Source organism: Lissotriton vulgaris, chromosome 9, assembly GCF_964263255.1.
Source record: "Lissotriton vulgaris chromosome 9, aLisVul1.2, whole genome shotgun sequence".
In the NCBI taxonomy this organism is placed as follows: domain Eukaryota; kingdom Metazoa; phylum Chordata; class Amphibia; order Caudata; family Salamandridae; genus Lissotriton; species Lissotriton vulgaris.
In genome coordinates, this window is record NC_141697.1 from 834,497,637 (window position 1) to 834,514,747 (window position 17,111).

General features: G+C 44.5%; 1 protein-coding gene across 2 annotated transcripts in view; it reads right to left on the reverse strand.

The window, feature by feature from the left end:
- Positions 1 to 699: 699 nt before the first annotated feature.
- LOC147692331 (uncharacterized) overlaps positions 700 to 17,111 on the reverse strand; it is a 583,942-nt gene continuing 567,530 nt past the window's right edge. For both annotated transcript variants that reach the window (XM_086938571.1, XM_086938570.1), the window contains one exon: positions 700 to 11,210. In XM_086938571.1, coding sequence (XP_086794697.1) covers positions 6,994 to 11,210 — 4,217 coding nt within the window. In that variant the 3' untranslated portion in view covers positions 700 to 6,993. The remainder of the gene's footprint in view (positions 11,211 to 17,111) is intronic.

The following is a 17,111-nucleotide window of genomic DNA, read 5'->3' on the forward strand; positions in this document are numbered from 1 at the left end:
TTTTTATGACCTCCAAGAGTGCAATGGAGCATGTCAAAATATTGCAGCGTAACAGGAAAAGTCCAGTGAACTCTCAATCTGATGATGAGTGAGTGGGTAGGGAATGCTAGATTATTGTTTCTTCTGAGTATGAAACTGGGGTCGCTGACATGATGAAGGTGCTGGGTTGAAGAGAGGCGTGATGGCTTCTCTATATATCCCATTAATTCGGCTGCTATGCATGGCATCGGATAATGGGGCGATTTGCTGTAAAATGGTAGATGAGCACACTGGTCGCTGAGTTAATAGAAACACTCAGCCACCTCCCTTGTAATTGGGAGGGGATGTACAGGCACTAGCGGCCCCCAGGTGGGGACACCCCAAATGTTTTTGATGGTGTACAATATTTGCGTGCACAAAGTTCTGTGGGAAGGGAATGTCTTTAGCAAGTTGGGCTAGCTGAAGTGGGTGGGGTGTGTTATGTGCTGGGTCTGTTTTTGTTTTTAATTACAGTGCAGGATACACGCTGGGAGGTAACTCTAGGAACAAAGGTACCCCTTTATTTTTGATTTTGTGGTCTGGGAGAAAAAGGGGAAAAACAGAAATATATATATACACAAGTACCTCCCACTCGACCAACACTGATAGTACTCTGGCTAGTTAAAGCTTTATTGGGCTATCTCTTTGTTTTGAGTTGTTAAAGAAAATCTACAAGAACAGGAGTTAATTTTTATTTATTATTATTCTTATAAAGTTTTTCAATCGTCTTTTTAAATACATTTTTAAATAGTGAAAAAACACCATAGGTTGTTTTCTTTTTTCATCTGTGCAATACAAAACATGAATGAAGCAACATTAATATAATCCTCATTAGATATACAAATTTAAAATAATGATGCAATAAATACATACATATTAACAATCTTAAATGGGTCCTCATACCATAATCGTATTTACACTCACCTCACATCCAGTCACTGCATACCAAACATACTCATACACACTTCACATCACCTTCATTCCAGCTAAAAAATGGCTTGCAACAGAAATCTCATGGTGTAAATTCTTCATTAATATCTATGGTTATGCCGCCAGCTGAAAAAGATCAGGCCGATGCACGTTTCAGTGGATACATATGATTCAATCCACCTTCATCAGTTCCACTTTCTTTCTTTCGTTTGATGCAGCAGAGGTTTATAGGGGGATCAGTAAGTCCGTATCTGGCTGATTTTCTTTCCAGCAGATAGATGAATTATACACCAGTATGCTAGCATCAATATGGGTTGTGGGAAGACTCCTGCTGTGCGCGCTGTGGGGTGGAAAATACTGACTTTATAAATTTAGCTTGGAGCTGTAAGAATGTGGCATTATATTGGGGTAAAGTGACGCAAATCATCTTGCAGGTGACTATGGAAAGGGTAGCATGCACGCCGTAGGTTTGTTTATTGGTACTGCAGAAAGCAATTCCACCAAGCTATCGTAAACTTGTGGCTATTGCATTATTACTGGCCAAAAACTGGGGTGGGAAGATGGTACCAACTGTGAAGGCGTGGCTCAAGGACCTTGGAAACCTTAAGGAGCAGTTGAACATTTATGCTTAGGAGCTTCCAATTGCATACATGCCGAAAATTATTTGGAGCCCTGTAACAACTTACTTTTTGGGGAGCCCTGTTGTTCTTTGATAAGTTGCGGACTAGGTCTACAGGGGCTATTTGGGGGGAATGATAAGATTTGATAGACCGGATAAAGGTACTGTTGGCCCGCCAGGGGATGGTTGTGAGATGTACATTGCATTGATTGCATTGAGTGATATGAACAAATATGCACTGTAAGTTGTTAATCAAGTTGTATTGTTGAGGGATGGGACTACATTGAATAAGAATGTAGGATTCTTGGATGTATTGACAAAATGAATAATTTAAAAAAAATGTAAAATATGAAAAGAAAAAAAAACATTGAGTTCAAGAGAGGCGAAAACTAGCATTAACTGCTTTAAAATACAAAAAGGAAAGGCCATTAGGTCGAAGAGCATCAAGAAAACCCTAGACCACACACAATGAGAGTAGTACTGTACATTACAATCTAATGCAAGTGCTGTACTGTAGCAATTAGCCTGTTTTAAGATGGCAACTTTAAGTCCTATGGGCTCTTCGTCCCCCACAAAGCGCAAGGCACATACCACGTTTCTCTCTCTCTCTCTTAGCTAAAGCAAATTTTGTTACCATGCAAACAATACCTGCAAGGCCAGATATCAAGCCTTCTAAAACCTACAACCCAGGGCCAACTGCAGAATAAGGGGTATCAAGAAAGAACAGAAATTAGGCCCACTAAACACGCAACCACTCTGAGGACACTGATGTCAGAAGTAGTGCCATACATTAACAGAAAGAGCTCTAGCTGAACAAGACGGTCCGGGTTGGAACACAACCAAAAAGCCAGAGTCTGAAGCATAAAGAAATAGCCAGGACTCAGGCTGCCAATGTCAATGGAACAAGGCAAGCTGTCGAAGATGGAAAATCATAGCTACTGGACACTCAGTATGATGCATCCTGATATGAAGGTCCAGAAATAAATATGCATAAGTGTCATCTCTTGAAACCTAAAACAACGAAAATAAAAGCACCCAGCCAAACCACAAACACATTGTGGCACGTCTCCATTCAAATACTCCAAGGTGAAAATGAGTCTAAATCAGACGGAATCTCAGAAGGAATCTCAGAAGACACCAAGAGTTGGCATATACCACCATGACAGAAAAAACAGTATCAAATGTCACAGCTGAAAATAGTAACACAAATTTTGAATGGAATAAGTGCAACTGTTACCTCCAAGGACACAGCTTACAGTGCCAAGCAGGAGTCAGAGCACTTATTAAACAATAATAGCAAAACAGATCACTACATAGGATCACCAACAGCCTCAACCGAGAAGCAGACACAAAAAGTAGTCTTCATTTGTCAAGGGAAAAAATTGTTAAAACGATCGTAACCAGAGCTGAACAAGCGCGGGAAAGAGCCGATTATGGTTAATCAGAGATCTCCTTGAAATACACTGCGGCTTAAAAGACCTTCATGAAGACACGACCATAACGACGGGGTCGGCAAAAGCTCACTTATTCGCACCTACAGCCCAGCAACTCCAACCTAAACAGCATGTGTACAACCTCAGAGAAAGTTCACATTCAGTTTCTATGGAGAAAAAACGCCCTGGAAGAATCACCACTGTGACTATCATAGCTCAGGTGAGAGCAACATGGAGCATACCCCACGCAGCAGATAACAGAACAAATTAGACTAGTGTAATCCAAAGACAAGGTGAAAACATCTAAGGAATGCAGACAATGAAAATGACAAAAACTCCCAATGTAAGGCCGAAGATCGATGTGCACCCATTGCAGGAATCACTTCTCTAGACTACAAACGGTAGGTGCTCTCATGAGGGAATGACTTGTTCTCCCAAGCCCATCACAGAGACAACACCAATCACTAGAATTGGAGGCACAAGCCAAGTAGGGACCACCTGAAGCTCCTCTTCTCAGTGCAAAACAGAAAATAAAAAAGGGTACTGGTAATGCATGCCCTTTTATTGCGCCTCAGTAAGTGTGTGTGTGTGTGAGGGGGGGGGGGGGGGGTCTGGACAGTATTTTGAGCATATTCCTAGTGTAATAACTAAATCGAGAAAGAGGGGCAAAGAGGTCATTGATTTACTCTCAACATCTCTGCTGAATGGACCGATTCTCAACCGTATATCAAAAAGACAGTCTTCAGCTTCATATGAAAAATTTGATGTGCGTCCTGGGAATCAATCTTGAGAAAAGGACAATGAAGGCGAGAATGTTATAACAGAACCAAGACCCAGGCCGAAAGACGAGGACCTCTCTGCAAATGTGTATAAAGACAGAAATAGAGAACAAGAGCAGGTAGATAACAAGTTGTGTCCCATTAAGACAGGGGTATGTATATATTAAAGTACACGTAAAACAAGATTTAATGATTGTTTTTTTTTCAATAAACACCCTTGCTTCAGTCTATTACATCCATCCCATCACCTGTTTTCCACACTTAAAACCGTAATGTTGGTCAAGAGAGTCATGAAAATACCATGATGATTTATTTTACATACTGAACATTTTATTTAGAATAAAACAATCTGGGCTTATTTTCCAAACTATGAGGTTGAATATCGCACGCCTCAATGTTATACTTCGAAGTGAATACACTTTGAATAAAGAAACGAAGAGCCAAACGCTCAAGGTTGGCATGCGTTCCAGTCAAAGTGTAACGAGATCATACATAAGAATGCAGTGGAATGTAGAGTAACATGCAGAATTCCACCCCAATAAATCAATAAGACCAGGTGATACGTTTATCAATTATAAATCTCAATATAGGGCACATGAGAAGAGCAACTCTAACGTTGTCGCCCCCACAGCTGGCTTCACAAAAGTACCTCAACCTTCTCACATTTCAATTTCAATTTTTGCCTTTTTCATCACACTCCTGTTTGTCATCCAGATAAGGCATCTGGACAATACATTGGCAATGTTGTTAACAGTAGATAATGTGGAAATTGGAATCTTGGAAAATGAAACACTGTGGAAATTGTACAGTTACTATATTAATAATATACCCCATGTTTTTTTTTTTCAAAGAGTTTTATATAGCATGAACTAGACCCGAGAAATCGGGTATCAGAGCGCTTTACGTGAGCACCAATTTCGTTTGAGTGGTGGAGGAAAACCCCATTTCCAGTGAGTCTGCAGTCAAGTTTGGTAACAGTTATTTGCAATGTAATGGTTTATAGCTTCAGATACTTCTTGCAGTGATGTGCCATGTCTTCTTGCATGCCAACTGTGAATGACAATTTAATACATAGCTACTAGTATTGAAAACATGGACCAATTGTCAATGTCCGGATCCCTATTACAACGACTGTAAGCAAATCATCATTGAGAACTGCTTGAAATCAACAACATCTTGCTAGGCTAGAGGATATTTCAAGCTGTGATCCAGCCAAATGTAAATGAAAAATAAATATTTACCAAATAAAGCATTTAAAATGTACTTTCAGATCTGACACAAGTCTCCTGATGGTGAAATAATTTAGTGAGGGGAGGGGTGTGTTGATGCACTAGGTAATAATTTGTGAGGGGATCTGAACTCAAAAGTGTCAAAGAATGTCCCACCAATTGTGGGCTGTTGGTGCTACTCAGAAGATAGGTCTGAATAAATTGAAAACTAATTTAAGATGAAAAAAAGTGTACATTGGTAATCTAAATGTAGGATGCGAGAGGGGTGTAATATGTTGGAAAGAAGGGAGTGTCATTCTCAAAGCAGTGTGCTTAGTAAAACCCTTCTTTTATGGAAAAAAATTGTACGAGAATGGTTTGATATGAAATTCAATATTTTCTCTCACAGGAATAGCACAATGTTAGTTAGGGTAGTCCACTGATAAAGATGCTTTTGGAAAGTTAAAAAAACTAAAAATGTCGGTCAGCAGGGTAACATTAATCAATAGAGACATTAGAATCAAGTCTGCTATGAATAAAAAAAACATTTTCTTGCTCTTACATTAGTTAAAATAGTTTTGTCCATTCAGAGGTGACCTGGATTTGATCAGTCAATGCCTTAAACGACAACCCTTTAGCAAAGGGGAAAACTGCAGTGTTAGACTAGGGTTCATGCTGCTTGCATGTTATGTTGGGTTTATAATCTTGGGGTCAAAGTCAACAAGCTGATGCTTACCTGTAAATGGCAGTAGCAAATCAATGTCAGTTAGGAAATGTTCATCCCATGCTGGATCAGAACAGTACTGCACCTATATTCCACGCTGCCTGTACAGCATGGAGGTTATGTTCTTGCTGGAACGGGAACAGAGTTGCAAAGGTGAGTAGTGCCTCTAGTTGGACCAAAAACTGTAATATTTACCAGCACCATCATTAGGAATTCTATAGTCTTCAAGTGTATTGAATCTTTACATCCTGAAAGTTGACAATCATCTGTGTAGCCACCAAGACCAATACTTTTGAGTCCTGACATGGAATTATGATATTACTGTCAAGCTTAGTTTTTCTAGCTGGAAGCATTCTTTCAATGTGAATGGAATATATTAAATGGTAGAACCAGCTTCAACCTTTTGCATTCTACTTTCCTGAATACGGCCACAAAGTCTAAAAAGCAGAGGTTCACCTTGTGTTTTACATAAAACCGTGAACGTACAAATCCAGTTACGTGGCCATATCTCTCTATGTACAGCCCTACAGAGAGTACAAACCTCTGGAAACAATGTATGAGACTTTCTTCAACCATTCCCAAAAAACCTACTTATAGGGCAATTTAGTTTTTTTGGCCATACCATGAAGCATTGGAATTAAGTGCCAACCCCCTCAATAGCTATTACTTGATATCCTGTCTCAGTCTTTTGGCTAAGATCAAGCATACTTATCTCCTAGTTTTTTAGATTTACTTAGTCTTAATATTCAGTATGACCAAATGCAGGTTGCATGATTTCTTCTCATTCAACTTCTCAGTCTACTGTTGGCCTATTCTGCGTATCGTTTATATTTATATTAGTTTATGTTTCAAATCAGGGTTGGGATTATTGAACCACATCTGTAGATCACAAGGTACATTCAGCACCCTCGAGCTCTTCAAACTGACTAGCACTGTTCTTACTACACGCCTCATACCAATCTGCACACAAGGTTAATGGCTCCCAAAAGCATTCAAGGTTAATGCTTCCCAAAGACGTTTCACTTGTGATTTCTTGGGATGTGTGAGGACTGAGCTCTGCATATCTAGAAGCAGAACGCCAATGCCTTCTAACCTTAGGTTCCTGGCTGCATTATCTCATCCCCTTAGGCTTTCTTCAGGAAGGTCATTGCTTGCACACTTTCCTCTTTGGCTGCAACAGCAGGGCCAGTAAAAGGGTTCATCGTGGATTATGTATCTACTGTATAAACTCTCGGTCTGCAGCCAGAGGAGTATTTAAATGGAAGCTTTAAACAAATGAAACTTAAATTGTTCCATTTACATGTTTTCCCTGGTGATTCTTCCGTGCTTTACTGCGAGCGAAGCTTTGCTCACACTGGTTACATTGAAATGGCAATTCTCTAGAATGCGTTCTCAGATGCACTGTCAGATTATTGCTGATGCTGAAGGTTTTATCACAGTGGTGACACTGGAACGGCTTTTCTCCTGTATGAATTCGCAGGTGAACTGTTAGATGGGATTGCTGAGGAAACCGTTTCCCGCACTCTCCACACTGGTAAGGTTTCTCTCCTGTGTGTATTCTCTTGTGTATAGTTAGATGTGCCTGCTGATGAAATCTTTTTTTACAGTACCCACATTTATACGGCCTTTCCCCTGTGTGTATTCTTTCATGTGCAATCAGTGACTGTCTGAGGTGGAATGTCTTAAAACATTTACTGCACGTGTACGTTTTCTGGTCCGAATGTGTTCTCGTGTGCAAATCAAGGCACGTTTGGCTCTGGAAACTCTTGTCGCAAGCAATACACTTAAACAGTTTCTCCCCTGCGTGTGTCTTCTCATGTAGTGCTAAGTTGGCTTTCTGATGGAAGGTTTTGTCACATTCGGTGCACTTAAATGGTTTCGGTCTGTGTTTTCTTTGGTGTTTAATGAGATCTGCAAGCTGAACGAAGGTACTTACACACTCTCCACACTTATACGTATTCCCGCTGGAATGTATCTGATGGTGCAATGCCAGCTTGGCCTTCCCACGGAAGCCTTTCCCACAGACATTGCATTTGAACGGGGTCTCTCCTGTGTGCATTCTGTAGTGAATAATGAGGCGACCCTGGCTTGCGAAGCTTTTGCCACACTTTTCGCACTGAAATATTTGATCTGCATTACACTTCTGCTGCAATGAATCTTCAGGTGACGCATTGGCAGCAACCACTTCCAGTGGCGGGGACGATTCCTGTGGAATGGCTGCTTCGTCTTCAGGTTTGACATTCTCATCTTTATGCATACGCTGGTGCAGTGTGAGATGAATTAGCAGAGGGAAGCTTTTGAGACACTGCTCACATGTGAAAGGTTTGTCCCGCTTGTGTATTTTACGATGCATGGTGAGGTAGGCGATATGGGTGAACCGTTTATCACAATCAGCACACTGGAACTGTTTTGTCGTGATGTGTGCTCTCTGGTGCAAACCAAGGTGAGCCCGGCGGGGAAAGCTCTTATTGCATTTCCCACATTTGTACAGCGTTTCTCCTGTGGGAGACGTCAGCTGACAGTGCTCTTGAGTCACTCCCTGCTTCCCTCTACTCTTCTCTCGTGCATGCTTCATGAGGTGCAAAGTGAAATGAGCCTTCCGAGGGAAAACCTGCCCACATTCTCCGCATGTAAACAAAGGGCTGCTTGTGTGCATCCCTTCTTGGGCAAGTAAGGGCTGTTTCCATGTGTTGCTCTTGTCACAAGGGTTTGGTTTACTTTTCTCTCGGATGTGTCGCCTCTGGTGCAGAACTAGGTGTGCAAGCCTGGGGAAGCTTTTCTCACAAACAACACACTTAAACTGTTTATCTGTCTGGCTTGCGAGATCTGGTTGATGAGGGTCACTTCTGTTGCTCTGGCTGCTTTGCAAGTGTTCCTTTAACAAGTGCGTTCGCCGGTGAAAATTCAAGTTGCCTAGCCGAGGAAAGATCTTGCCACATTCTCCGCACTGAAACACTTTGTTAACAGAGTGCTTTCGACGGTGCACAGTGAGGTGCCACATCCGAGTGAAACTGTCACCGCACTCTCGGCATTTAAATGGCTTCCCACTTCGGTGCTCCTTCCGGTGCACGGTCAGGTGCCACTGGCGGCTAAATGTGTCACCACATTCCCTGCATGTGAACAAACCACCACTGGGCGGATTCTTCTGTTGTGCATTCAAATGCACACGACGTGGGATGCTCTCATCAGACTGTTCCTCCAACTTGATCAGCTTCTCCTTATGTCTCCTCATATGCAACGTTAGATGTGCCTGTCGAGTAAACATCCGTCCGCACTGCCCACATGTCAACAGAGTGTTGGGCTGCTGACACTGCGGCTCTACAAGTCCCACAGCTGGAAAGTCACGCTCAGACTCAAGCTCAGTCTTGATTGGTGTGTTTTCTCCTTTGTGCCGCCGCCTGTGCAGAACAAGGTGGGCGAGCTTCAGGAAGCTTTTGGCGCAGAGATCACATTTAAATGGTTCGTCCGGAGGAGGCCAATGTGCCCTACGGTGCAAAGTGAGATGCGCCATTTGCGTGAAGCTGCGCTTGCAGACGTCACACTTGAATGGTCGGTCAATAAGATGCGTTCTCGTGTGCATGGTGAGACTGGCCTGCTGGTGAAAGGTCTTTTCACACACACCACACGCGAACACTTTGTCCTTTGCATGCTTCTTTCTGTGTAGAACAAGGTGCGCAAGCCTGGAGAAGCTCGCCTTACATTCTCCACACTTGAACAGATTTTCACTCATGTCAGACTCCTGTTCAGTGGCGAGGGGAGCTAGTGGTGGAAGAAGGGTGGGAGAGGAGGTTAAGGGCTGAAGAGTTAGGGCTGGGGATGTTGGTGGAAGACTTTCTTCGCTCTTCTCTGACTTGATTGGTCTCTTCTTCTTATGTTTCTTTTGGTGCAGAACAAGATCAGCTAGCCGGCTGAAGCTTTTGTCACACACACCACAGTCATAGAGGTCTTGCAGTGGTGGAGAGTGAGCCCTCCTGTGTAAGGTGAGGTGCCATTTCTGAGTGAAACTTCGCTTGCATATGTCGCACTGGAAAGGCCTTTCCACTAAATGAGTCCTCTGGTGCAATGTAAGGTGGGCTTGACGGGAGAAGCATTTTCCACACTCTCCACACCTGAAGGGTTTGTCACCCACAGGCTTTGCATCTTGAAGCTTGACTGTCTCAGTCCCAGTCCAGCGAAAGTGTTGCGCGGTGAGGTCAATTCGATTGCACATTACATAGGGCTTCTGCCGTGCATGCATGATTACATGTTTTGTCAGATCCGCGCTGTGCAGAAATATCTTGTCACATTCCTTGCACTTGTAAGGTTTCTCTTCTATGGGGGGTGTCCTCTTCAGGAGAGGCAATGACCCGTCACCAGCTAAACTGCCAGCGCCGCTGCCACTGCTACTGCAACCACCACTTTTACCTAATTCATTAGCAAAATGTGCCCTCTTGTGCAAAATCAGATCCCTGGGACTGTTAAAACCTTTCCCACACTCTGAACACTTGTATAACGCCTCCTCGGTATGCACACGTCTGTGCAAACTGAGAGCTTTATGGCTGACAAAACATCTCCAACAATCGGTGCACTTATGTGGTCGATCTACGGTGTGCTTCATTTGGTGTACCTCAAATGACTTTTTGTATGTGAAAGCCTGGCCGCAGACAGGACATGTGTAGGGTTTGTGACCTGTGTGGGCGCTCTGGTGCGAGATTAGATCTACCTTACGGATAAAGGACTGCTCACATTCTGTACATTTATAGGCTCGCTTGTATTTGTGTTTTGTTTTATGGATAATCAGTGCCTTTAAGCTACCAAAGCTCAGGTTACACTCAGTGCATTTAAAAAAAGTCTCTCCTCTGTGTACTCTACCGTGCAGTGTCAGGGCTTTGTTGTTAGAGAAGCATTTTGCACACTGTGCACACTTAAAAGGTGCATTTTCAAAATGTATCATCCTGTGCACTGCGAGAGCTTTATCTGTGGAAAAACACTTGCCACATTCAGAACACCTCGGATGTTCTTTCCATAGAATAGGTGGCTTGTTGGGTGCAGTGCTTTGGCTGGCTTCTGGGCCTACATGAGGTTTTTGTACGGTATGAGTTTTCTCATGCCGAATAAGCTCCCCCTTGCGAATAAAGCTCTGCTGGCATTTAGTACAGGCGTATGGCATCCAGTTGCGGTCTGCGTTCGGTCGGTAGGCAAGTAACTGGGCATTCCTCTGATAGAGCTCCCGTGTACTGGCACAGTACGAGCCGTCAGGCAGAATCATGCCCTGGAGAAAATGGGGATGTGTCGGTCTCATTAAACCCACTTGGAAATGTGCATCACAATCTCTTTCCTGCTTGAGTGCCTTTCCAGGAGGGTTGAAGGCTCTAAACGACCTGGAGTCAATCACTGGTCGGGTGGGGCCCTGGAGCACGTGGATCTGCAGCTTGCCTGGAGAGGCTTCGTAGACCACTGGCTTTCCAGGTCCTCTCAATGGAAACAGCTCTGCTTTTTTCCGGCTGTGCGAGCTCTCACCTGGGAAAAGCAAAACGAGCATCCAGTTACTGAACAGTCACGTACAGAGAAAAACGCTAAAATGTCACTAGCTTTTGGATAATAATTTCACTTTAGTGGCAGATGTTCATGTCACTTAAAAGAGAAGAGCATACATTATTTGCATAGATAACTACACATATATGAAACATCCAAACAAGGGAAGATATAAATGGGAAATAACATTCTACATTTGGTCCTTTATAGTTCCACAATATATTTGAATATTCACAGAAGCTTTGTAAAATGATTTAATATGGACATATTCTAAACACTTTTTGAAAGCCAAACTCTACAACACTCCATTACCTTTCAGCGAAGTTCGCCCTTCACATATACCATAGGCATAAGGAGTCTTGTTCTCAATTAAGTAGAGCCTTTTCCCCACCTTCGTCTCTTGCCGCACCACTCAGCCATCTTTGTCAGATTCTATACAGCAGTGATATCTCATGACATCTTGCTCTAGAGAAACCGTTTGCCAAGAAATGTGAGCGGGCGTGTAACAGAACCTATACACATGTAAAGATGTGCGCATCTGCACATTGGATCAATACAGGACTCAGTAACTTATCATTAAAATATCAGTTCTGGACCTGAGCATGTGTAACTCTTCAGTCACAGCTAATTCATTTTTTTTTAATTGAGTTTAACTTCCTTTTGTTCCCTTACATACAGCTTGGACACAAATCAATATTGCTGCTAAAGCATCAAGACATAAGGCATCGACACGCCTGCGAAACAAAAGATAACAACAAGAACATAACGACAAATAATATAGCAATCTCTGGTTATACTATTTAACTAAATAAACAGGACTGTCAAGCCACCGAAAAAAAGGTTACATATCATTATATAGATATCTTGTAGGAATGAACTAATTCATTATTGTCTTATTTCATTTCATTAACAAAAGAAAAGCAAATAAGCAATACAGAAATTAAGATAGAAGGGCAGCAAAGAAATAGAAATAACACTCTCAATGCTTTAATCAACTAGATCCGCAATAGGAGCCCAAATTCGCTGTCCCAGCGCCTTCTTTCTACGTCCTCTTAATTTATATATTGACGATTCAATATTATATGTAGCAAATAGCTTTGCATGCCAGTTCGAGAAGGTTGGAGGATCAGAACTGATCCATTGGGAGGTAATACACAAACGGGTCATAGCTATGAAAACAAAACTTGTCTCAGATCTTACCCAACTATCTGCTTCAGTATTATTCCCCACTCCAAGAATAAGAAGAGTCGGTGTAACAGACACTGACATCCCCAAAATCGTAGCCAAGAATGTTTCTATATCATGTATAAACGTAGCCAGTTTTGGACAAGAATAAAACATATGAACAGTATCCGCTGCCTGGAGATCACATCTATTATATTTCCCTCCTCTTGATCCCTTCCATTTGACAATCTTCGCGGGGTATGATACAAATCACAGATTGACATAAAGTGTTGTCTCCTAAGGCTCCCAGTAATTACAATCTGGATAGCTAGCATGAGGGAGTCCTCAATGTCTATTGCTCCCTTCCCAAACTTACTTGCCCACTTATCGGATTGTACAGCCACATCATTGGGGAAAGAGTCAAGCACGATATGATAGATCTTTCCTAACCCGGACTTCTTTTCAACAACTTCCACCAGGGGTACAATTTCAAAATTTGAAACCGTTCTGCACGTATTTTGCCTCAAGAAGCTCCGTATCTGCAGATACTTAAAAAAATAACCCCTGGAGAGATCATACTCTTCCTGCAGTTTTACAAATATTACAAGTTGCCCATCTTTATGAAGGTCCTCCAGCGAGCAGATTGATACCTTTATTAGCCCATTCCAAGGTAAACTGATCCCGAAATATTGATGGGAGTAACCCTGTAGCTACAAATGGAGTATATGCAGTAAGATTGGAGATCTTAAACTTCCGCCGGATCTGTTTCCACACCTTATATGCTGCTCTCACAACTTTGAATCTGGTCTTTTTATAGTAACTAGGCTCGAGGATCGAAACCAAACAGCCCTTCGCTTGACTCCCCAACCCAAAATCATATATAGATGGGTTGCTCTCTATTGATTTATCAGCCTTAGCTCCAACTAATAGGACGCCCATATGTTGTAAAATAGCGGCCCAGTAATACAACAGAAAGCAGGGAATACCCAGACCCCCACGCTGTCTTGGAAGAATCATCCATTTGGCCGCTCTTCTGGACCTGCGATAACCCCACAGAAACCTAGAGCATACCCGTTCTAATTTTATAAAGCAAGAAGGAGGAAACTCAAGAGGGATAGTCCTAAAAAGATACAGAAATTTAGGTAGAATCGACATCTTGATGACATTGCTTCGCCCATAAAGTGAAAGATGTAGGTGGTCCAATCTCTCTAGTTTCTTAAAAAAAGGGGGTGGGGTCGCACACTACTCACACACCGGCCGAAGTTGCCCCTAAGGACTCCGGTCATTGTAGTAGAGTGTTCGCGATGCATCATCTTTCGATCTTGCTATCTTCGCTGTCTTCGCCATCCCTGGACACGTGTTTCGGGTTTTCAACCCTCGTCAGCAGGGATAGGCAGTCTTCTGGGGTCGCCGATGGCTGCCAATATCTGCCAGGTATAGTACCACTCCGGCGCGTAGGTGCGGGATCCCAGGCTCGTCAGCCCGCTGCTCAAGGGAGCTTTAAGTTACAAAAAGGGGGTGGGGTCGCACACTACTCACACACCGGCGGAAGTTGCCCCTAAGGACTCCGGTCATTGTAGTAGAGTGTTCGCGATGCATCATCTTTCGATCTTGCTATCTTCGCTGTCTTCGCCATCCCTGGACACGTGTTTCGGGTTTTCAACCCTCGTCAGCAGGGATAGGCAGTGTTCTGGGGTCGCCGATGGCTGCCAATATCTGCCAGGTATAGTACCACTCCGGCGCATAGGTGCGGGATCCCAGGCTCGTCAGCCCGCTGCTCAAGGGAGCTTTAAGTTACAAAAAGGGGGTGGGGTCGCACACTACTCACACACCGGCGGAAGTTGCCCCTAAGGACTCCGGTCATTATAGTAGAGTGTTCGCGATGCATCATCTTTCGATCTTGCTATCTTCGCTGTCATCGCGAACACTCTACTACAATGACCAGAGTCCTTAGGGGCAACTTCCGCCGGTGTGTGAGTAGTGTGCGACCCCACCCCCTTTTTGTAACTTAAAGCTCCCTTGAGCAGCGGGCTGACGAGCCTGGGATCCCGCACCTACGCGCCGGAGTGGTACTATACCTGGCAGATATTGGCAGCCATCGGCGACCCCAGAACACTGCCTATCCCTGCTGACGAGGGTTGAAAACCCGAAACACGTGTCCAGGGATGGCGAAGACAGCGAAGATAGAAAGATTGAAAGATGATGCATCGCGAACACTCTACTACAATGACCAGAGTCCTTAGGGGCAACTTCCGCCGGTGTGTGAGTAGTGTGCGACCCCACCCCCTTTTTGTAACTTAAAGCTCCCTTGAGCAGCGGGCTGACGAGCCTGGGATCCCGCACCTACGCGCCGGAGTGGTACTATACCTGGCAGATATTGGCAGCCATCGGCGACCCCAGAACACTGCCTATCCCTGCTGACGAGGGTTGAAAACCCGAAACACGTGTCCAGGGATGGCGAAGACAGCGAAGATAGCAAGATCGAAAGATGATGCATCGCGAACACTCTACTACAATGACCAGAGTCCTTAGGGGCAACTTCCTCCGGTGTGTGAGTAGTGTGCGACCCCACCCCCTTTTTGTAACTTAAAGCTCCCTTGAGCAGCGGGCTGACGAGCCTGGGATCCCGCACCTACGCGCCGGAGTGGTACTATACCTGGCAGATATTGGCAGCCATCGGCGACCCCAGAACACTGCCTATCCCTGCTGACGAGGGTTGAAAACCCGAAACACGTGTCCAGGGATGGCGAAGACAGCGAAGATAGCAAGATCGAAAGATGATGCATCGCGAACACTCTACTACAATGACCAGAGTCCTCAGGGGCAACTTCCGCCAGTGTGTGAGTAGTGTGCGACCCCACCCCCTTTTTGTAACTTAAAGCTCCCTTGAGCAGTGGGCTGACGAGCCTGGGATCCCGCACCTACGCGCCGGAGTGGTACTATACCTGGCAGATATTGGCAGCCATTGGCGACCCCAGAACACTGCATATCCCTGCTGACGAGGGTTGAAAACCCGAAACACGTGTCCAGGGATGGCGAAGACAGCGAAGATAGCAAGATCGAAAGATGATGCATTGCGAACACTCTACTACAATGACCAGAGTCCTTAGGGGAAACTTCCGCCGGTGTGTGAGTAGTGTGCGACCCCACCCCCTTTTTGTAACTTAAAGCTCCCTTGAGCAGCGGGCTGACGAGCCTGGGATCCCGCACCTACGCGCCGGAGTGGTACTATACCTGGCAGATATTGGCAGCCATCGGCGACCCCAGAACACTGCCTATCCCTGCTGACGAGGGTTGAAAACCCGAAACACGTGTCCAGGGATGGCGAAGACAGCGAAGATAGCAAGATCGAAAGATGATGCATCGCGAACACTCTACTACAATGACCAGAGTCCTTAGGGGCAACTTCCGCCGGTGTGTGAGTAGTGTGCGACCCCACCCCCTTTTTGTAACTTAAAGCTCCCTTGAGCAGCGGGCTGACGAGCCTGGGATCCCGCACCTACGCGCCGGAGTGGTACTATACCTGGCAGATATTGGCAGCCATCGGCGACCCCAGAACACTGCCTATCCCTGCTGACGAGGGTTGAAAACCCGAAACACGTGTCCAGGGATGGCGAAGACAGCGAAGATAGCAAGATCGAAAGATGATGCATCGCGAACACTCTACTACAATGACCAGAGTCCTTAGGGGCAACTTCCGCCGGTGTGTGAGTAGTGTGCGACCCCACCCCCTTTTTGTAACTCTCTAGTTTCTTATTAGCACTTGCAATTATTGGGCTAATATTTAAGTCGGGGGTTCTGTCAACCACGGTTGTAATTGTAATACCCAGATAGGTGGCCGCTGAAACAACTAAAAAGTCCGGGGGCAGATTATACCTGAGCTGATGATTTTGGTCTTGTCCACATTCAGCTTGTACCCTGACAGAGCACCGAACTGAGCTGCTAGTTCTTTCACCACTGGGAAGGCAGAGACATCATCAATCGTAAGAACTGCAATGTCGTCTGCGTATGGCAATGCCCTGTACTCCATCTCCCCAATCCTAACCGCTTTAATATGGGTACACAGCTCAAGTCTTTTTAAAAAGGCATCTATATACAGGGCAAAGAGTAGGGGTGAACAAGGATACTTCTGCCTTATACCTCTGCTAATGGTAAATTTCTTGGATTCCTGCCCTGCAATCCGGATCCCCGCCTCTGGTCATAGATATATTGCCGTAACTGCTTGTACAAAACTCCTACCTTGCCCCTTCCAGCACAGGACAGACCACAGGAACCGCCAGGAGACCCTATTGAACGCTTTCTCGGCGTCCAAGAGGAGCAGCCCAGCCGTGACCCCGCGGCCTGTGCCCATTCCAGAAGGGCACTCACCCGGCGGACATGATCCGTCGTGTCCCTTCCTGGGATAAACCCATGTTGACGTAACAATACCAGAGGGGCAATAACATTTCCCAGTCTTACCGCTAAAATTTCAAAATTTATTTTGCTATCGCCATTAATCAAGGTGATAGGCCTGTAAGAGGCTGGATTGAGTTCTGGCTTGTGTTTTTTTCCTAACACAATGATTGTTGGCTTCTGCCAAGAATCTGGGATGAGATTATTTTGCCGTGCCAGGTCAAATAAGAGCAAAATATTATGCTTAAGTACTTGTCAGAATGTTCTATAAAATTCCAGAGGGATACCATTTGGACTAGCAGCTTTACCCATGGCTAAAGATGTTATTGC